The sequence below is a fragment of the Crocuta crocuta genome, unplaced genomic scaffold, assembly GCF_008692635.1.
Source record: "Crocuta crocuta isolate KB4526 unplaced genomic scaffold, BGI_CrCroc_1.0 scaffold355, whole genome shotgun sequence".
Lineage (NCBI taxonomy): Eukaryota > Metazoa > Chordata > Mammalia > Carnivora > Hyaenidae > Crocuta > Crocuta crocuta.
Window position 1 is genome coordinate 1079589 of NW_027527432.1, and position 23579 is coordinate 1103167.

Below are 23579 nucleotides of genomic sequence, written 5' to 3' on the forward strand. Positions count from 1 at the left end.
GGGACCTCCCCTTCATTGCTGAGAATGATGCTGCCCTGATGGTGAACTGGTAAGGAGCTGAGATTGGGTGTGGCTAGAGGGTATGTAAATGGATGTCAGCTTGGGGCACTTGGGTTGCTCAGACAGTTGAATAAATGGATGTCAGCTGGAAAGTCTCTAATGCTAGGGTTTTGGGTTTTTTTGTTTTGTTTTGTTTTTTGTTTTTACTAAAGTATAGTTAACATACAATGTTGTATTAGTTTCAGGGTACCATGTAGTGATTCAACAATTCTGTAAATTACTTAATGTTCATCGTAAGTATAGTCGCCATCATTCACCATACAACATAATAACAATTACTATTGTCTGTATTCTTTATGCTGTACCTTTCATCTCTGTGACTGCTACCTGAATTTGCACCTCCCTAGGAAGATGGGGAGGTTGCTTTGAGAAGTGGAGGCAGAGTTAAGCTGATCTGAGGACAAGAGTTCTTTCTCTGAATTGCAAGGGGTAGATGGTGTGGCCAGGGAGCTGGGTAGAACTGCAAAGTGGGGAAAAAAGGCTTGAGGCTGCCACTAATGCAGACCCGGGTGGGAGCCATCTGTTTGGGGGGGGGGGTCTGCCAGAGACCAATGTGGAGCATTGGGACCTTTGAGTCCCATAGCACATCTCTGATGCTTGCTATTGGAATCAAGGCCCAGAGCTCAGCATGGCCAGCTGTGGATGTGTCCCTACATGCCTTTTTTCACAGCATGCCAGATGTCAGAGGCAGAGGGAACCATTAAGATCACATGTGGCAAAATCTGCCCCCTTACAGAAAAGAAAACCAAAATTCTCAGCAGTGCCTGCGACTTGCCAGCATTGGCAGGCCACACTTTCCCCATAGCTCTAAGGCAGGTCAGAGCAGCAGAGAGGGGCTGAACAGGCTCTATCACAGCAGAAGGAAACAGCAACAAAGAGAAAGAGAATGAGCTATGTTTAATAGCAAGGACTGAATCTTTATAATGATCCACTTTTACTCTTCTTAACACTTGAGAAGAGGCGAAATGCCATTCTATTTCTCTGTAGTAGGGTTTGACATTACTCTCCTACTTATAAAGCTTTTATTGTTCTTTTCATTTTTTTTTTTTTAATTTGAGTATAGTTTACACACAATGTTACACTAGTTTCGGGCATACAACATAATGATTTAACAGGTTTATACATTATGCTGTGTTCGCCACAAGTGTATCTACCATCTGTTCCAATACATCCCTATTACAATATCAGGGACAATATTCCTTATGCTGTGTCTTGTATTTCTGTGACTTATTCATTCCATAACTGGAAGCCTGTATCTTCCACTCTCCTTTACCCATTATGCCCATTGCTTCACCCCCTCTTTCATTTGTTTTATTTTTGGGTTCATGGTAGCAATATCAGATAAAGTTTTTTAAAAAGACCATATTTTTGGAGTGCAAATAGAAGCAGAAACACATTTATACATTTTGAAACAATTCCAAACTGTGGCATCCTCCAACAGCGTGGCAATTCTTTACCCCAAACATCTGCCATGCCACCTTTTCACTTGTTCCCATAAAATTAGGCCTGCCTCTTCTTCCTTTCTCTTTAGGCATCCACACAGTGTCACCATTCTCATCGTCCTGCCAGGCTCTCTCCCTTCTGAAGATACCCAGCACCAAGCCAGTGGGTAGGCTCTGGGAGCCAGTATATAGAGGAGGCATGCACTCAATGCCCATGAGCTTCCTGCTAGCTCTTAGCTTTGTCAGTACTGACCAGGGTATCATTTGGAGCTCAGAACTCATCCCCGTGACAGAGTCCACTCCATCCCTATTATCCTTTTCTTCTCTGCCATGTGGAGACTCTCTCATGCCCTGGGGTTTCCTCCCCTGCTAATAGTGAAGCTTCCTGACTGTTGGGTCTGGGCTGCCCGTGGCCAGAAGATGGCCAAGGATGCACCCTACAGGTGTAGAAACTGGAACACATTCTGTTCCTTTGGACACCTCACCCAAGCCAGGCTTGTACTGCTTCTGTGATACTCAACCCAGCCCAATGTATGTGAGAGTGAGAGCCCGTTTCCTTCTTGGTGAGGTTTCAGCTATTTCTATGCTGTTTGTGCTTCCCAAAATTCAGCCCCTGGGAAATCTTAGAAATGTTCAAAACAGCAGGTAAGGGAGCTGGTAAATAGGAGTATTTGTAGGAAGCTGTCGACCTTTCCTGAAGAGACTGCTGCCTCTATGTCTCAATGCTTGGAGCAGGGCCTGCGTTATATAAGGAGGTCTATGTCACCTCCAGGCAGGGCCTACAATTACAGCAACCTGCTCACATGTGGGCAAATGCACCTCAGATTAATGCCTCTCACGGTTTTCATGCTGCTAACCAACCACTGCAGCTGGTGCCTCCGTGTGCAGCTGTAGGCACCGGGACCTGAATTTGAGGGCTCCTTGTGGATAGCACCACACAACCACAGCTGTGCCCCAGCTTGCTAAGTAAAATTCAGATGTCCCGAGGGGGTAATCCTGCCCTCCATCATGGTACAGGAACACTGAGCTCTCCCAGGGTGTGACATTCTGTGTGCACTGGTCTCACCTGTGCTGGTGCTGATGTTCTCAGTGCCCACCGTCTGCCCCATCAGGTGGTACTGGTTCAACCTGGAGCCATCTTCTGCCACCACCACTGACTTAGTGGTTCCATTAGTCCAGACATAGACAACTTCGGAATTAGGATATGCATCTGCATTGGGGTGCAGAAAGTGGTATAAATATGGAATTATATTCAGCCTTGCACAACCAAAGATGTTTATAAAAGTAGCAAGAGAGATGGTTGGAAAGTCAAAGGACCTGAAGAACACACAGGGTGGTCAGACCAAGGCAGACACCACCACTGTTCAGATCCTTCTCATTTCTAGAGATCTGAGTGGTCAGCACTCAGTGCCTGGTGATTCCCAGTATGTATTTTCTCTTTAGGGTACACTATCACATGGGCTGAGACCACAGTGCCGGGGCTCTCCCAGTCCTGTGGTGTTGGGCAAGTAACTTATGGTCTGTGCCTCAGTTCTTCCGTCTGTAAAATGGAGCGGTAACAGCAGCTACTTCTTAGGGCTCCTGCTATCATGATACAAGCTCCATAATGACCTAACGCATAGAGGACATGGAGCAGTACCTGAGTGCATTAGCCATGGTAAAGGTTCTACTCCGCAACTGGTAGAACTTATTGTCTTATTGTCTGACACTGTCCTGGTGGAAGGATGCTAGGCAAGACCACCATTGGTGTCATGCCTACGAATGTTACCTTATATGGCAAATAGCATTGTGCAGATGGAGTTAAGGCTATGGGCCTTTAAATCAGAAGATTATCCTGGATTAACCCAGTGCACCCAATATAATCACTTGAGCCCTTAAAAACAGAGAACTTTCTCTAGCTGGGACCAGTCAGAGACTCATCTCAGAGAGATCTGAAGCATGAAGAAAGCACTCAACCTTCATTGTTGGCTTTGAAGATGGATGAAGGGGCCATGGTGAGTGGGCAGGTCCTATAGGGTAAGAATGACCCCCAGGTAACAGCAAGCAGGAAACAGGGACTGTTTCCTACAGCCAAACAGAATTGAATCCTTCCAACAACCTGAATGAAGCTGGAAGTAGATTCGTCCCCCCACTCCAGAAAGGAAAGCAACCCCGCCAACACTATAATTCTAGCCTATGGGATCCAGCACAGAGACATCAGGCAAACATACTGTATTCTGACCTATGAAACTATAAGACAATAAAGGTGTTTTTTTCTTTTTTTCAACTTTATTGACATATAATTGACATGTATCATCGTGTAAATTTAAGGTATACATTGTAATGATTTGATATATGTATAATTTGTGAAATGATTACCACAGTAAGGCTAGTTACACATGTATTGCTTTAAACTGCTAATTTTGTGATAACTTGTCATGCAGCCATGGAAAACTAGAACAGTTAGACTGAGGACAAAGACCCTCTCCCAGAGGAGGGAAACAAATACACATAAAATATGTAACAGGTGAGTAATTGCTATAGAGAGCTACAAGCTATGAAGAGGAAAGAGGTACAATTTTAAGTGAGGTTGTCTGGCAGGAGTTTGTTACAGGCTGTCAGGAAGAAGAGCATCCCTGGAATAGGTACTACAAAGGTTCTGAGGCAGGAGCATGCCTGCAAGGCCTGAGGAGAAGCCAGGCAGGCAATGTGGCTGGACAGGGAAGAGGGCATAAGGCAGAAGAAAACACAGATAAAACAGCGTCTCAAGGATATTTTATAGCTTTTGTTCTGAGCTAGTCAGAAGACATGGAGGTGGGGCTGGAGGATTAGGCAAATAAATGACATATTCTAACTTATGTTTTAAAAGGATCTGTCTGGCTGAGATGGGAGAATAGAAAATATGTGGGAAGCAGATAGAAATGGGAGACTTCCTAGGGCAACATTAAAATAATCCAAGTGGAAGGGCGCCTGGATGGTTCAGTCAGTTAAGTGTTGACTCTTAATTTCAGCTCAGTCATGATCTCATGGTTTGTGAGATCAAGCCCCATATCAGGCTTTCTGCTAACAGCATTGAGCCTGCTTACAATCCTCTGCATCGCTCTCTCTCTCTTTCTGCTCCTCCCTGCTCTCTCTCTTCCTCATCCAAAAAATAAATAAACTTTAAAAAAATCAAAATGGAAGATGACAGTGGTGGTCAGTGGCAAAAAGAAGAGAAATTAGGATACATGTTAAAGTGAAGGGCTGTCCAGTCGCTGATGAATCATGTAGTCTGTGAGAGGAAGAAGGGGACCAGGCTGGACATATAGACAGGTCATTTGCACTTAGGAGGATGGCAAAGATTCTGGAAGGACCTTGCTTCTGGTAAAATAGCAGCGGTCCAGGTTCAATGTGTCAGAAGTGAGATCTTATAGGGGTTTACTTGAGAACGCTGAACGGACAGTTGGCTATACAAGTTAGTTCACGGGAATGGATGAAGATGTGACCTCTCCAGTTGCCATCATATGGATGTCAACTGAAGCACTGGCTAGTGAAATCATCTGAGGAGTGTTGGTGGAGAAAAGAAGAGGGTGGTGAATGACTTCCTAGGGTGCTGCAGCGTCTAGAACTTGAGGAGGTAAGGGGGGAACAGCAAAGCCACCAGAACAGCAGGCACTATGGTGGGAGGGTGCAGGGAATGTGCTGTCAGGGAGACATGTGTCACAGGCTTCAGATGATGGGTCAGGAGTGGCCACAAGACCCAGCAGCATCTGGCCACTGTGGCAAGAGCAGCTGGCTTTGAAGAATGGACAGGCTAATTTGTTCCAGTTGTCTTTTGAGGCCCCTGAAGTTAAGCCAGCACACCTGTCCCATGATCAATCCCATGAATCTGAACAGATGCCACATCCAACCACTTTGATACCTTTTGAACAAAGCTGTGTGCTTTGCTCTCAGCTATTTAAGCAGAGCATGACCCTCAAGCACATTTGAAGAAAACCATGCACCCTCAGAGGTGAGAAATCTGTAGATACCTCAGCAGATGAGTGATGAGCTGCAGAGGTCTGATGCCACTGCTGGCAAGGGAGGCATCCCTCAGTAGGACAGCATGCTCTGCGACTCTATTACAGGCCGCGAGCCCCTGGAGTAGCAATTCCATTAGGTTGGGCCAGCAAAACTATGCATTTGGGTTAGAGATCTTAACAGGTAGAAGTGAGAAGAATGGTCTCTGGAGTGATCAAGAGTTCTACTAAAAAGTGTAGAAGTTTCTTTGCTAATGCACATCGCTACCTTTATTCTTCATTTATGTGCAAAACAGTATCCATAACAGTTGAAATTAGCATGTATGTTGCTAACACTGAGCTTAATACAGAGGAAAACAGAAGAAGGTTCAAGGCTCTCTGTACATAACTCACTGAAAGTTCACCTCTTCCCTAAAAAGTGGTATTCTGAATTTTATGATAACCATTGCACTGTTTGCTCTGTAGTTTTATGTTCTGAGAAGTCACTAAACAAAGTTGTTGGTTTCTCTTGTTTGTTTATTTATTTTGGCTTTGCATATGTCTTCTTTGTGAAATCTGTGCATGTGTTTACCCTTCCCTTATACATTCTGNAAGTCACTAAACAAAGTTGTTGGTTTCTCTTTGTTTGTTTATTTATTTTGGCTTTGCATATGTCTTCTTTGTGAAATCTGTGCATGTGTTTACCCTTCCCTTATACATTCTGATAATTTTTGTTCTGTGTTACAAATATCTTCAAATTTGGGGCTATTTCACTGTGTTCATGTTTTTTTTTTCATTTTTGATAAAGTTTAATTTTAGTCAAATTTATCGCTCTTTTCATTTTTTTTGCATCTTATTTCAGAGGCCCTCCCTGTTCTGGGGTCACACTATATGACAAGTGCATATCACAGTTTTAACACATTGTCTTTCAACCTTAGGACCTTAATTACTGGGAATTGACTTCTGTATATATTTTCCACATGGAAGTATCCAATGGCATGTTCTCCATGTGATATTCTGTGTTGCCACCAAAGTCATTAAGCCATCTCTCCCACCCATTCACTTGCAGGTTTGGTCTGCCAAGTAAAGTTTCCATTATGCACTGGTTTTCTCTTTGTTGGGTCCTCTGTTAAGTTCCCTTTTCATGTCCTGCTTTGGAAGATACCAATAGCTAGAAGGGTAAGGTACATCTCTTTTTTTCTTCAGGGAGCCTGGCTATTCTTGGTCCTCTGCTCACCCATATACATGTTGGAATCAGCTTAACAGACTTCCATAAAAATACTCTGATGAGATTCATACTGAAACTGAACTGGATCTATATATTATAGACTTGGGGGAATTGACATCTTTTGGTATTTTATCTTTTTAATTATGGACACGATGTGTCTCTCCATGCATTTAGTTCTTTGTAGTGAAAGTGCCTGACAATAAGTTCTTTTTTCTTTTTTCTTGTAATACAAGCACCTGATGTTAAGCTTTTGATTGCTGAGGTATCCACTTCAAAGACATTCATCTTGAATACACTACCAGATACACAACTAAATAAAGAGCCAGGCCACCCTATCCATGAGATTCCCCTTTTACTTTTTTTTTAAATATTTTATTTATTTCTAGGAAAGAGAGAGACAGCGTAAGCAGGGGAGGGTCAGAGAGAGAGGGAGTGACAGACTCTGAAACAGGCTCCAGGCTCTGAGCTGGCAGTCAGCACAGCGCCGGAGGCGGGGCTCGAACCCACGAACCACGAGATCATGACCTAAGCGAAAGCTGGACGCTTAACCAACTAAGCCACCCAGGCGCCCCATCGAGATTCCCCTTTTAAAGCCCAGGGTGACCTAAATAGCTGACCACTTGAGTCACCCCACTTTTCTCTTCCTGTGCACTAACTCTTGCTCTTATGGTTTAAAAGTGACAATAAAGAATGAACCTGCCAAACCCTAGGCACCCCAATCTAGACTTGAATAAAGGAAAACCCTGGGTCTGCGTTCTCTCTTTCCCTCTCTCTACCTGTGACCTCTCCATGTGGCCCCAGGTGTGCTGTGTACCTTCTAGGACTTGTGAGTAATAAATGTCTTTTCAGAGTTCCCTGATGTTTGTTGCTGAGATGCATCTTGCAATCACAATGAGAATCACAAGAGTTGGTCCCACCACAGCAATGGTTCCACTAAGATAAACGTCTATAGGGATTCACGATGAGTAATATGGCCAGGCAAGTGCCTATACATTCCTAGATGATGGCATCACTACTGATAGCCTGAGGCCTACCCAAAAGAGTTTTCTATATTGAAATATTTTTAATAAGGTTGTATCATTCTCTTGTTTTCAAAATTTATTTATTTTGAGAGAGTGAGAGAAAGCACATGCACACATGTGCAGGGGAGGGACAGAGTGGGAGAGAAGGAGAGAGAGAATCCCATGCAGACTCCATGTTGTCAGCACAGAGCCCAACATGCAGCTCAAACTCAATGACCCCATGTGATCATGATCTGAGCCAAAATCAAGAGCTGGACGCTTAACTGACTGAGCCACCCAGGTGCCCCTCATTCTCTTTTTGCTAGATGTTTGGTACTAAATATTCTTTTCCAATAACCAGTGTAGTCGGTCCCTGAGAAAAGGACAAGTAATAGGCCAACTTATCAGAAAGTTGCTAAGCAAGGGTGGGGTCAGAAGTGTGAGAATGAGTGATATGACTCTGAGATTTATCTGTATATTAATGATTTGAAATGGAAGTAAATAGAGTAGACTCCATTATAACAATTGATGAAATATTATGGATGCTAGACTTCACTCACATTGCAGGTAAATGTTGAGTGGTATTCTTGTCTTATTTGTTTGTTTGTTTAATTAACATACCTTCAAGTTTTAGGTAATATATATATTTCACATGGGCAGCATTAAAGCTCCCCTGACCCAAGTACATTCTGTTGTAATTTCCCTTCTCTACTGGGGAGATGGGTGGCTCTGGGTGATAAGGATGTATGTGGGTGTGGATGATGCCTCTAAATTGGCAAGCTGCTTTTCAAATGTCTGGTCAGGCACCACTGGGCATGCACTAATAAGGTTGTGAGGGCTCCCTGTATTCCACATAAATGACGGTGAGAATTCTATCTCCCTCCTACTGTGTAAATGCTATAAAAGCCTTAAAGAGCTGTGGTGCTCAGACATGGACCTGAGCAGAGCAGCCCCACTGGATTCTGGTCAAGCTGTGAGTGTGGGGCAGACAGTAGAAGGTATGAGACCATACCCCTGGCTTCTTATTGTACACAGACTGGCTCAGGCAGATTCTGTTTCTATTGCCCTGTACACATGCCATGTAACTTCTTCTTAGCTCATCTACCTCATAATGGGGAGAACTGCTGCCTTGTGAAGAAGGCCTCTCCTCTGACTACAACTCTAGTGAGGAGGGCTGCAGATGTCCCATTAACACCTCCTTATTCCATTTTGAATCCACAGAGGAGTTTTAAGTCTGACCTCTGGTCAAGAGAAGGGGGCCCCTCACAACCCTTGGGAAATGTAAGTAGATCATAAAATGTTAATCCTAAAGTGCATAAGGGAACTCAAATCTCAAGGCAACAGGTTGGAGTGACCAGGGTCAGTTCTGAGAGTTAGGAACATCTGGGAACACAGACATTTCTAAAGAGAGTACAGAACACAGGAAACAATGCTTCCCCCGTGGAGCTACCTAGCTGGTGCCAAGTCTGTTCAAGAAAGAAGGGAAAGAAGGCAAAGAGCATATAAGAAGCAGGAGAGAGAGGACATCAGGACACATGTAGCATTCTGGAAAGTGGTGGAGGTCTAGAGGTTTAAGTGCCCTCTCTGGCCTGGATGTCGGCCACAGATAGGAGTCCTGAGGTGATGGAGGAGGCACTGAGATAGGTGTAGAGACTGGGACAGACCAATGGAAGGCACTGACCCCCACCCCATCTGCACTCCTGACTGCAGTGTTGGGCATTACCTTCTACAGTGAGATTGGAGATGGCACACAGTTACAGATGGCTCTCCTTGGACTCTGAAGTTAAGTGAAATGTTGACCAGGGATACATGCTGCAAGGATCACTGGCTGGGGACAAGCCAGACTGATATTTGCAGGCTCATTGCGCATACAAATTCTAAGCCTCTTTCTCCATTGTTGGTGAGTGTGTGTGTGTGCATGTGTGTGTGTGGGTGTGTGTGTGTGTATAATAATACTTATAATAAATATCCAATAAAATAATAATTGTAACTAGATAAAAGTTACTTGAAATCACAAAATTATATATGAGTGTATCTTATGATGCATACTAATAATTCATATCATCTTGCTTTTCAAACGGTTAATAAGTATTAAATAGCCTATTGATATTGATAATGTTAATAGCATTAATAATAACAACAACAAGAGGCAGCAAGGCCTTTGGCATGTCAGTTCAGCATTCCTGAGTTCTGCTCTCTTCATCAAATTAAGGGTGGGAATAAATGACACTCATGTGCATTTCGGCCCAGGTATTTAGCAGCACTAAATTCTTCTCTTTGTGTCAGCTGTGTGGCATTTCATCTCTTAGCCATGCAAAACATCAGGTTTGTTGTGCTATCATTTGTCATGATTTAGAGCTCCAGAAACAGAATACTCGCCTCCTGTCAACCATATATCAGCAGAGCAAGATAGGAAATGTTTTCACTCTTAACTGACTTGGGAATTCATCACTGCTTTCTGAGTGGCTTCTTTTCCTGAGTTGACACTTTCTGTTTTTCCAAGTCTAGCTTTGCAAATCCATATTAGAAGGTAGAGACGACACTATTAACCCTTATTTACAAGGCCTTTCAAAAGCAGTGAGTATTTGCCAAGCTATTAGAGAAATATGGTGGTGTGACTCTGAACTTCAACAACCAATATATACTCTAAGCCTCTATTTTCCCATCTGTAGTTTAGGGAAAATAACTCCCATCTCCTAGGGGCACTGTGAGGGCAAAGTATATTCATCAGTGTTAGATATTTAGCATATTCCTGGAACAGGAGGTTGCTTAATAAAATATTAGGAATGTACCCATATATTGGGATGGATTTTTGGTTTGTGTTAGGTCCAAACTTCAAGCCTTGAAAAGATCTTTAAACTTAAGTTGACTTGCTAACCGTCAGTGAAAAGCAAACCCAATGTGTGAAGACTGTTGGTTAGCCTCATCTGATAGGCCGCATGGATACTTGGGAACTCAAGAACTGCCAATAACAAGATAAGAAATCCATTTTACCTTGTGCATTCATTGCCTATGATGTTAGAAGAAATGCAGATTAAGATGTACCCACTGAGCAGAATTTTTGTAACCTGAAAACATACAGAATTGAAGTTCTCTGACAGCCATTTCCTCAGCCTTCCTCTCTCTTCTGAAATGGAAGCTGGAAATGATAAGGATAACTACCTCAGAAGACCTCACTACCCATCACTTGTATGATCTTCTGCAGGGTCCTCAACTCCCTGAGCCTCAGTATTCTGTGCTGAAATCCAAGTCAACACTTAACCCATCAATTGCATAATTTATATTACAAACTTCATAAGATATAAATGTATGTAGATACATTATCTCTGATGGCCTACTGGATACCCAATATCTCTGCTTTGAATTCAGTAGGTAAAAGTTACCCATGCCTTTTTCCTTGCCTGGAATCAGTTGAGACATAAGGGCAACTATCTGCAGTTGGAGATGAACGAACAACATTTCTGCCCTGTTACCAAAGAAATTACAGGTGACAGTTGAGATGTGCTAATCAAATGGCCTGTAACCATGCCACAATACAGCCTGTAAAATTATGTAGGGTCACTGTGCTGCCTAGTTTAACAGACAGAGTCAAAAAGACTGCACTCTCTGTGTCCATGGAAACAAATCAGGAAAGGGCTAAGACCTGTCCTCTTAGCAGAAAAGACCCTCTCCTTGTGGAAAGGAGTGAGAAGCAGAGCACAAGCCTAGAAGTAACATTAGGAGGAAATCCCTTCATGTAATTTCCCACCACTTCATAAATGAATCAGCTTTTTTTACATTAAAACCAGCAGTTCCTTCCAATCACTTTCAATTTCCTTAGGGAAAATAGATTTCCCAAGTCACATAGTCTTAAAATTGTGATGCTATCCTTGATTCATGTCCCCCTTTGATCCTGTATCAAAGGATACAGGATCACATCTGACCACCACCCTTGTCACATCTGGCTACCACCCTATTCTCAACTCTCAGTGTTTCTAGTGCTTTAGGGCAATTCCTAGCTCTCAGTGTACCTCCCTAGTAGTGAGCCCAGCACATCCTCCCTTTGCTCCACAAATCTCTCCCACTCTGTCTGCTACTTTTACACTTTCACATTTGAATGCTTATGCCATTCTGTCATTTCCCTAAAGTAGGTGTTCATCACCTACACTAAGTGACCCCCAGTCATTGTGCTTTGCACTTATTTCTGTTATCTTTCTATTCAAATCCTTCCAGGTTCAGTTTAAAATATCATCCCCATGTTTCCCCATCTGAATTCCAGTGGCTTTCAGCTGTACAAGGGTATTTAACCTTATTATGTAATGTGTTCATCAACTCCTTGGGAGCAGAACTTATGCTTCTATGATACTCACTGCATCTAGCAGTAAGGAGAACACACCCAATGTATCTGTTAAATAGTAATCAAGGTTACTAGTGCATTTAGACACAACACAGGCAGAACTTCAATGTGTTCCTAAGACCTCACAGACTAAAATCCACATTAGGCACTCTGAAACTTGTGTTCTATATCACCTAGACTCATGCTGAGTTGCTACATGCTGGGCATGATGAACGCAGTTAATAGTCTCATAATTCCACATGTTTGAATGAACTGATAGCTCACTATCCTGAGATTTATCCTGATTTTTTTATATTCTCTCCACTGGATGTTTACCAAAGAGGCATCCATATCTAATTTAGCATATATTTTCATGAATCCAGATGTTGTTTCATGACTTAATTTACTAGTTAATGCATAATTCCACAAAAAAATTAAAAAAAAATTTTTTTTTTACTTTCTAAAAAATATTGATTTAAGCACTTGCTTCCAAATATAATCCATGCCACTATCTTTAAGGAATTTCCTTATGGACTAGGAAAGCTCCCTCTGTAAACTAGGGCTAATTTCAACATTTGTTTGAATTCCTGAGAGTAGAGATAGCAATAACAGAAATATCTGTTAATTCAGTGCTGCATTAGAGAAGCCATAGCATGTGGCTCATTAGAATAATGACACCTATTTGCATTCCTTTGTCTCCTAATAGCAGAGAACTGTTGGATTGGGTAATTTGAAACTCATTATACTATCACATTTAGCCTCTGCACCGTGCTCAGATGACTGTGGTATAAGGGAACTACTTGGCCAAGCAGCTATTTTTAGTAAATCAAAAAGATGAAAGACAAGTAAGAGACACACTTAATTAAATAACATTCCTTCTGTTAAAATTATTATACCCTGAGCTGAAACCATATAAGCTGATGAAAGGTAAAGTTAGTGCAGTTTTTCAGCTCCTGGGCAACTGTATATAAACATGATATATGAAGAAAATCCTTTAAATCACTTTGAGTATCATAGTAATGAAATTAATAGCAGATATACAGAAACAATCAACATCTAAGTCAAACCAATCTTCAAAATATCAGGCAGATAAAAAAGAAATTTAGTGTGAGAGTTCAAAATCTCAAGAATGTTTATATTTGGGGATCTTTACTGAGTTCAAAATACATTCACACACACACAAACACACACATACATATACACAAACACTAACTGAGCTCATTTAGTATGACTCATTGTAGAAGTGATGAGATCCTATCTCTGTATTTTATCTCTGAATGTAATAAATTACTTAACTACAGTTAGTTGGCTGTTGAATATGAGATTTAGGGAAGAAAGATTAAGAGGGTCACATATTTTCTTTCACCAAAAATTGTTCTTGTGATGCTTGTCCTGTAAACCATTGTCATTACATCCCATTAACTTGATCTTATTTAAAAATGATGGAAAAAATGACAATTTCACTTGTAGTGTTTTGCCTTTAATCAAATCAACAGCATAATTTTCATATGCAAAGAGGAGTATAATTTTATATTATACAACTCATTTTCCTCTCAGGGATATGAACAATTCATTTTCCTTCAGGGACACGAATCAGTGATTCCCAAATAAGATGCCTCAGGATCTTTTGAAGGTTTCGTCTCAAGTACTGATGTGCACAGCCACCACATGGCAACACATTATTTAAATAAATCCTGGTGAAAGTCCATTTCTATTATACTGCTTCTCCCAAATAAATGTATGTTGAATCTCTCCTTGCATTTAAAGGTAATAGTTTGAAAAGAAAATTATTTCCATTCAACCTAACTTTTGGCTCATCACACATACACCTCTCCTAATTCCAAAAATCTATTCGAAATGAGAGAAGTAATACAAAAGGAAACCACTGGAGTCAAAAGAACTTCCCCTGCCAGTAACAGCAAAGTGGTTGTTATCAGGTAACAATTATTAAGTCTGGACACCCTGTAAAAGAGAACTCCCTGAAGGCACTAGAGAGTGAACAAATAGAGGAAAAGACTGGAGGGAGCTGGCACTCAGAATAGGGGAATGCATTTCTACTTAAAAAGCTTTGAGTCAGAGCTCTGAAGTGGCTAAAGCTTAGATGGATCCTTTTTGGTCTTACTGGCTTGAAGAACCAAAAGGAAGCATAGAGCTATCAAAATAGCACATCTGAAAAATGAGGTGTAAAATCCTAGAAAGGAAAGAGTTGCAGAGTAGAAGTAATAGATGTAATAGATGTATGTAAATTCTATCCAGATATCTATACTTACCCCTAAATTGTACATATATAGAGCATAATCCTACCAGCCCAACTAAGGTAGAGGAACCACCTGACATTTCAGCTGTAGCCTACTACAGGAAAGATAGTGTTTGGAGTTTTTCTTTGGTCAAGTTAATTAAATAAACAAAAAAAAATTGACATTCTAAACTTAACAGAATCCAGTCTCTGCAATACAACACTGAGATATCCAGGAAAGAATTTTAAAAATATGTTAAATGTAAAAGAAACACAAAAAAGTGACCCATACTCAAGAGAAAATGCAATCAATGTGGAATGATCCCAAGAGGATGCAGATCTTGGATTTAGCATACAAGGATTTTATTTTTATTTATTTTTAATTTTTTAATGTTTTATTAATTACTGAGAGAGAGAGAGAGCATGATCAGGGGAGGGTCAGAGAGAGAGGGAGACACAGAATCTGAGGCAGGCTCCAGGCTCTGAGCTAGCTGTCAGCACAGAGCCCTGCGTGAGGCTCAAACCCACAAACCGTGGGATCATGACCTGAGCCGAAGCCAGACGCTTAACCAACTGAGCCCCCAGGCGCCCCAGCATACAAGGATTTTAAAGCCACTTATATGACAATGCTTAAGAGTGTAAAGGAAAAAAATGTAATGAAAAACTAAGAGTAAGTGTTTCTAACATTGAAAGTTTTTAAAGAACCATATACAAACTCTAAATCTGACAAATACACTAAATAAAAAATTTACTGTATGGATTTAGCTACAGATTAAATGACATAAAAGTCAGGGGACTTGAAGACAGAGTGATAGAAATTATCCAATATAAAAAATAAAGAGGGGTGCCTCGGTGGCTCAGTCAGTTAAGCATTTGACTCTTTTTTTTTCTTGTATTTATTTTTGAGAGAGAGAGAGAAACTGAGACAGAGACAGAGACAGAGTGGGGGAGGGGCAGAGAGAGAAGAAGACACAGAATCCCAAGCAGGCTCCAGGCTCCAAGCTGTCAGAACAGAGCCCAAGCAGGGCTCATACTCATGAACGCTGAGATCAGGACCTAAGCAAAAGTCAGACATTTAACCCACTGAGCCACCCAGATGCCCCAAGTCAACTCTTGATTTCAACTGTGATGTCAGCACAGAGCCTGCTTGGGATTCTTCCTCTCCCTCTCCACCTCCTACCCTGCTTGTGCTCTCTATCTCAAAATAAATAAGCAAATAAACATTAAAAATTAATTAGATTAGACTCCAGATGTAAGATGAAGGATGGGACAGAGAAAAAATATTAGAAGAGATAATGGCCCAAAGTCCTCAAATTTGGTGACAGATAAACTCTAGGAAATATAAATAATAATAAAACACATGCAGGGGACTTCTGCTTGCAGGAGAATGCAGATGTGTTTCCCCCTATTCCACCCACTAAATTTAACTAGAAAACCTGGATATGACATAAAATATAGGAAGAATCTAAAAGGTAGAAAGAATAAGGCAGACAGGTCTTGGGATCTTGGTACCTAAGAGATGACCCACTAAGTGAGTTCTATGGTCTTATTCTTGCCTTATGCATCCCAGGCTAGGAATCCAAGAAGCTTAGCAAACCAGAAACACCAATGGGCATAGACAAAAACAACAACAACAACAACAACAAAACAAAACAGTAACACAGCATGATAAGTCTGTGCTCACTCTACCCCAAGAACTAAGAAAGGGTCAGCCTAACAAGATAGAAAACTTTCAGGCAATAACTGGAGAAGTCAAATCAAACACCACAGAAGAATTTAGAGCCATGCCTAACCGCAGGCCAGCAAAGAAAGTGGAAAGCCCAGACTTCTACTCTCATCAGATGCCCAACCCACCAATGTAGTGGCATCAGAGAAGAGGAAACCAGGAACTTCATTCCTGCTAGGCAATAATGACAGCCATTCTCCACAGTGTGGGGAAGGTCATGTGGGGAGCCTGGAGGTCCACACTAATCCAGCAGTAGCAGGTACCTCCTCCTGCTCCTTGCTGGAGCTGTGTTAGCAGAAAATTAGTAAAAATTGAGACTTCTGCCATCACTCAGCGCTAGTGGGCCACTACTCTTATTTGGTGTCAGTGGAGACCTAGTATGAAGTTAGAAGGCAGCAAGAATAAGGAGTCCCAGGCACCCTGTGTCAATGGATGCTGAGTGGGAAACTTGAACTTCTACTCCCACCTGGCAGTAACGAAGCTATGCTGCATCTTTCCCTGCCAGAGCAGTGTTTTTTTTTTAAGCCAGCTAAAACAGAAGACTTGAATAAAATCTAAAGCCTCATAACACAATACACAAAATGTCCAGATTCCAACAGAAAATTATCTGTCATATCAATGAAGATCAAGCTGAATCAAAGAAAATCAATACATATCAAAATATGTATATCATACATATCATACATATGTATATCATACATATGTATATCATACATATCAAAACAGATATGACAGACATATTAGAATTACCTGACAAAAAATTCTTGAAGCAGCCATCATAAAATACTGCAATGACCAATTACAAACATGCTTGAAACAAATGAAAAATTATAGTCTCTGCAAAGAAAAAGGAATGGTAACAAAAGACCAAACAGAAGTTTCAGAAGTTATGTTGGTCTGCTTGGGCTACCATAACAAAATACCATAATATGGGAGATTATTTATTTTCTCACATCTAGAGGCTAGGAAGCTTAGGACCAAGGTGCTTACAGATTACAGGTTTTGGTGAGAGCTCTCTTCATGGCTTGCAAATGGCTACCTTTATGCTTTCCCTCATTGCTTTCCCTCATTGCATGTGTTTGGAGGGAAAGAGATTTCTCTCTCTTCCTCTTCATTTGAAGGCACCAATCCTATTGGATTAGGGTTCCACCCTTATGACTTCACTTAATTATAGAAGTGCTGTCTCCAAACACAGTAACACCGGGGATTAGGGTTTCAACATATGAATTTGTGGGGACATAATTCAGTGCATAGCACTACTGCCTCCCTCAAATTCATGGCCTTCTTGCATGCAAAATATATCCACTCCACCCCAATAGCAACAAAATCTTAACTTATTCCAGCATCAACTCTAACATCTAAAGTCCAAAGTCTCATCCAAATATCATCTAAATCAGATGTGGATGAGATTCAATTCATCCTGAGGCAAAATTCCTCTTCAGCTGTAAACTTGTGAAACAAAACATATTATGTGATTCCAAAATACAATGGTGGAACAGACAGAGAGGATAGACATTCCAAAAGAGAAATTGAAAGGAAAGGGGAGATGAGTCCCAAGCAGGTGCTAGACCTAGCAAGGCATTCTTAAGGCCTGAGAATAATCCTCTTTGATTCAATGCTATGCCCTCCAGAGTGGGGTGGCAGTATAACTCCTATTGCTCTGTGGGGTGCTGCTTCCAAGGTTGTATGCAAGGATCCTGCTCTGCTGGTTGGCAGTTCTGCCCTTTGAAATTGCAACCTGTGGTGGTACTGGCAGCGCTATGATCTCTAAACTGCCTTCAGTCATTCTTTCTGGTTTCTGTTGAGATGGCTGATAAACATCACAGGTGCCAATTTTATGAAGTAATTGTCCAGTCACACCATTGGTCTTCTCTCCACAACAAGCCTCTTTTTCATAGTATGGGCAGACTAAAGATTTTTCCAAATCTTTAAGTTGTAGTTCTTTTTGCTTAATAATTCCTTCTCCAATTCATCTCTTGCTTCTCCTATTTTACTATAAGCAGTGACAAGGAACTCATCACTGTGCTTAGAAATCTCAACTAAATACCAAATTTCATTGAGCACAAGTTTTACCTTCCATAAAACACGAGAACACAATTTAGTCAACTGCTTTGACCACAATTTAGTTACCTTATAACAAGAATTACCTTTCTTCAAGCTTTCTATAACTTGTCCCTCATCTCTGCGTAGACCCTACTAGAAGACCTTTAGCATCCATATTCTACCAGCATTCTGTTTGTGATTATTTTGTATTCTCTAAGAAGATGAAAGTATTCTCTCCAGCTCTCCTTTTTTCTTTCTGAATGCTCACCAGAATTACCACATCCTTTCTTCACAGTAATATTGGCTTTTTCTATCATGCACCACAATATTCTCCAACCTCTATCCCTTATCCAGTTCTAAAGACATATCCACATTTTTAAGTATTTGTTACAGCAGGACTCCACTTCTCAGAACCAATATCTATATCAGTCTTCAGAAAAACAGAGACAATAAGACATAGATAAATAAAAATGTATTATGAGAATTCCTCATGTGAAAATGGAGGCTGAGAAGTCCCAAGATCAAGTCAGCAAGCTGGAGCCCTGGCAAAGCAGATGGTGTACTTCCATTCTGAGAACTAGCTGGCCAGAGGCCCAAGAGCTGATGTTTCAATTGGAGTACAAGGGCAGGAAAAGGCCAATGGTCCTGATTAAGGCAATAAGGCAGAGGAATTTCCCTTATCATTGGAAGGCCAACCTTTTTGTTCTGTTCAAGACTTCAACTAGTTGAATGAGATCTACCCACATTAGCAAAGGCAATCTGCTTCACTCAGTCTATTAATTTAAATATTAATCATTTCCAAATGCATCCTAACAGACATCTCCCAGAATAATGTTTTTTTAATTTTTTAATGTTTTACTTATTTCTGAGAGAGAGAGAGAGATAGAGAGAGAGAGACAGCATGAGCAGGGGAGGGTCACAAAGAGAGGGAGACACAGAATCCAAAGCAGGCTCTAGGCTCTGAGCTGTCAGCACAGAGCCTGACACGGGGCTCGAATTCACAAACCATGAGATCATGACCTAAGCTGAAGTCAGACACTTAACCGACTGAGCCACCCAGGCGCCTCTCCCAGAATAATGTTTGACCAAAAATCTCGGCATGTCATCGCCTAGCCAAGTTGACACACAAATCAACCTTCACAGAAGTGAAAAATATAATAACTTTAATAAAATGCTAAATACATGAGTTGATAAGCAGGATGGAGGAAAGAAAGGAAAGAATTAGTAAACTCAAAGATAAAACAACAAAAATTAAATAACATTAAAAACAGGGAGAAAATAGGAGAAAATGAAAAGAGCCTCAAAACTTATGGGGGATATAAAAGAAGATCTAATATACATGTTATTGGAATCAGGAAAGGAGAAGAGAAAGAAGATGGTACAGAAAAAGTATTCAAAGAAATAATTGCTCAGACTTCTAAATTTTGTAAAAATCTATAGATTGAAGAAGCTTAGCAAGGCTCAAACAGGATAAACTCAAAGAAATCTACACCAATACATATCATATTTAAATTTTTGAAAACTAAAGACAAAGAAAAAAATATTGAAAGCAACCAGAGAAAAATAACATCCTACCTATAAGGGAAAATGATTTGAATGGCATCGGATTTCTCATCAGAAAACCAGGAAGCAAGTATAAAGGAGCACATCTTTCAAATGCCAAAGAACTATCAGTACAGAATCCAATGGAAATATCCATTAGGTATGAAGAGAATAATCAAAACATCTTCAGATGAAGAAAAACAAGGATAATTTATTGCCAGGAGTCTATACCCCCCTAAAAATATAGCTAAAGAAATTTTGCTAGTTATAAAATAAGTTTTATTATAAAATACTTTGTGTTTGGGGCACCTGGGTGGCTTAGTCGGTTAAGCGTCCGACTTTCGCTTAGGTCATGATCTCGCGGTTCGTGGGTTCGAGCCCCGCGTCGGGCTCTGTGCTGACTGCCAGCTCAGAGCCTGGAGCCTGTTTCAGTCTGTGACTCCCTCTCTGTCTGACCCTCCCCTGCTTACGCTGTCTCTCTCTCTCTCTTAGAAATAAATAAAACATTAAAAAAATACTTTGTGTTATTATTTTGTTATAAATAGCTTAGTTATAAAGAAGAAATCTTGGAACACTGAGAATAAACAAGAACACAGTAAGTAAAAATATGAGTAAATACAATAGGATTTCCTCCTTGTCTTGTGTTTGTAAAATTAAGTATGATTGTTCAAATAAAAATTACAACTCTCTCTGATATGGTTCTAGATGTATATAGACAATATCTTTAAGGCAACTGTATTTATAATTGTGGGAAGGTAAGCACATGTAAAGAGAGGAAAGCTTTCATTTTTCATTTGATCTGGTTAAATTAAGACAGCAGTAGACTGTGATAAGTTATGAATATAGTTAACTCTTGAACAACATGGATTTGAACAGGCTTTTCACAGTACAATACTGTGAATGTATTTTCTCTTCTGTATGATTTTCTTAATAACATTTTCTTTTCTCTGGCTTAATTTATTAAGAATATATTATATAATACTTATACAAAATATGTGTTAGTCGACTGTTTAGGTTATTGGTAAAACTTTCCATCAAGAGTAAGCTATTAGTGGCAACCAATGGAATGGGAAAAGATAGTTGCAAATGACATATCAGATAAAAGGTTAATATCCTAACTCTATAAGGAACTCACCAAACTCCACACCTGAATAACAAACAACCCAGCAAAGAAATGGACAGAAGACATGAACAGACACTTCTCCAAAGAGGACTTCCAGATAGCCAACAGACATGAAACGATGCTCATCATCCTTCCTCATCAGGGAAATACACATCAAAACCACACTGAGATACCACCTCATACCAGTCAGAGTGGCTAAAATGAGCAAATCAGAAGACTCTAGATGCTGGCGAGGATGTGGAGAAATGGGCACCCTACTACACTGTTGGTGGGAATGTAAATTTGTGCAGCCCCNAATAAACTATTTGTAAAAAAAAATGCTGTCTCTCAGAGATAAAATAAATTTTAAAAAAAAGAGTGAACTCTAACATAAACTACGGACCTTAATTAATAATAATGTAACAATGTTGGTTCATCAATCATTAAAAATGTAATACATTAATACAAATGTCCTGATCAGTCTCCAAGAGCACATTCTTTTGCTTTTAAAAATGAAAACTTCACATAGCATGAGGACAAATGGATAACATAAAGAAGGAAGGAAAGACTTTGGTTGTAACCCTAACTCCCAACATCTTAGAAGGGAGGATGAGGCTACAGGCATACCTTTGAGGACAGTGTCATCACTGCACTGCCTGGAATGTCTGGAATTCAAGACTTTCTACTAGAATCAGAGGGGTGTTTACCTAATGAATAGTTATTTGTTCAAAGAACACATGTTTCTTAATATGTGTATAGGGTTAGCAGTGAGGGTGAACATGACAATGTCATTTCTCTTATGGAATATTCTACAAGAAGTGAGTTAAGACAGCAATGAATAAAATTTTTTAAAAAATGCTGGCTGGGTACTGGATATTGGGTCTTGAATGTTGGCTCCTTGGAGGAGATGACCTGCAATCTGAGAAGTAAAAATAGGAAAGAACTGCCAGGGGCGCCTGAGTGGCTCAGTCGGTTGAGTGTCTGACTTTGGCTCTGGTCATGATCTTGTGTCTCATGGGTTCAAGCCCCACATTGGGCTCAATGCTAATAGCTCAGAGCCTGGAGCCTGCTTTGGATTCTGTGTCTCCCTCTCTCTCTCTGCCCCTCCTCTGCTTGTGCTCTGTGTCTCTCTCTCAAAAATAAACAAATATTAAAAAAAGAAAAAGAAAAAAAAAAAGGAAAGAATTGCCAATTGAAGGCTGGAAACAGTTCTCCAGGATCATATTCTTTATGGTATATGCCTTGACACATATTCTCTGTTAGAGACGAGGAAACTAGTCTGTGAGGACAAAGGTATAAGTACTCCATAGCATTCCAGTCTTCTCAAGCAGACTGCCACCCATATTGTGCTTATTCACATATAAAATGTAAGTTCTGAATGAATGTGGAAATAACCCCGGAAGATCCATGGTTCTTACTTGTGAAAATAACTTACAGCTGCCAAATTTCAGAGGGCAAGCATGGGCATCCATCGGGAAGTCCTCAAGTTGCATTGGGCATTCTGCAGAAATAGTCAAGCTGAAAAATAAGAGATGAAGACTTTTTAAATGACTCAACAATTCTGCTATTTACTGAGCAACCATCATATTCCATAGAGCCATACTAAGTACTTCACTCATTATTTTAATTACCATCTTTTATGAAATTGTCTAATCTGCCCCACCAAACTATATAGGTTTGTACTGAAGAAGATGGATATTATTTAGAAATATGCCTTAAATAAAAACTAGTCAGTTCTGTGGCTTCGTGTGTGTGTCTATACATACATTACCACTTGTAAAGTAATTCCAGATGTCTTTAAAAATAATTTATTGTTTGTTTCCCATCCCTAGCCCAGAATAATCAAAATATTTCCTTTGAAAAGGCTGAAATATATGTATTTTTAAAATAGTTTGTAAGCTCAAAAATATAAATGTATAATAAATTCTCAGTCCAAATTCTGACCAGAAGCTGGCGACAATTATTATGCACTGGACTGATGACATGAAACTGTAGAGTGGGTGAAATTGTGTCATGACAGCAATCTTCCGGTACAACCTAATTGGTTTTAATCCATGTCTGGTCTTCCAGATAATAATATCACCATCTGCTTACCACTGCTACCAATGACTCAAACAGCAATGAACATCATATCCACTAGATCCATGCCAGGCATTGTGATAAGTGCTTTACCTGTACTAACATGTCTAATCAGAATGGCATTATGAGATCTGTTGCTATTAACATTCAAGTTTATTAGAAAGGAAAGTGATGCATAGACATTAAAGGATCAGGACAAGGATGCAGAGCTATGAAGTCATGGAGTAATGATTTGAACCCAAGCCCCTGAATGCAGTGGCTTCCTAACAGCATGTCCACCACACACTAAGTGGAAATGGGTCCTGTACAATTCCAAAGTTGCCACATTGCTGTGTTTTTATTTCCCTACAGACTTTACTAATTAGATCTAAATTTCATTAATGAATTAATCTTCTGTTTCTTAAGTTTCCTATTCTACTATTTAAAATGAAATGAAATTATACAGAATGAAATCAAAATATAAAATATTCACCTTCAAATGGATGTTATAATTATATTTTTAGACAAATAATAATTCAACATGATATAGCACTATTGGTCCTTTCCTCTTATATTGAGTCGAGATCTTGCCTTTGTGCCCAGAGTGAGAATAAAAATGTAAGCATATTTATTTTTGCCTTCACTATTTCCTCCTGTTAAAATAGATTAACCTTCTGCTACTAAACTGAGCACCTAATTTATACTTGGTGATTATACACAGAGAAGTCAATGTATGTATTCTGTGAATGAGACAAATTTAAGTTAGTGTAAGAAAGGTCTGTGCTGATCAAAGAGAAGAAATCCTCTGCTGTCTCTGGTTTGAGGGGCCATTACCCTAAGGATGGAGTGATTTTTCAGAGTGTGTGAGTG

At 40.2% G+C, this 23579-nt stretch overlaps 1 protein-coding gene across 2 annotated transcripts in view; it reads right to left on the reverse strand.

Annotated features, from left to right (window-relative positions):
• Window positions 1-23579, reverse strand: part of GABRA5 (gamma-aminobutyric acid type A receptor subunit alpha5) — an 84659-nt gene that overhangs the window by 8538 nt on the left and 52542 nt on the right. For both annotated transcript variants that reach the window (XM_077759287.1, XM_077759283.1), the window contains exons 7-8: window positions 22087-22169; window positions 2569-2712 (exon numbers count right to left, since the gene is read on the reverse strand). In XM_077759287.1, the coding sequence (XP_077615413.1) occupies window positions 2569-2712; window positions 22087-22169 (227 nt within the window). The remainder of the gene's footprint in view (window positions 1-2568; window positions 2713-22086; window positions 22170-23579) is intronic.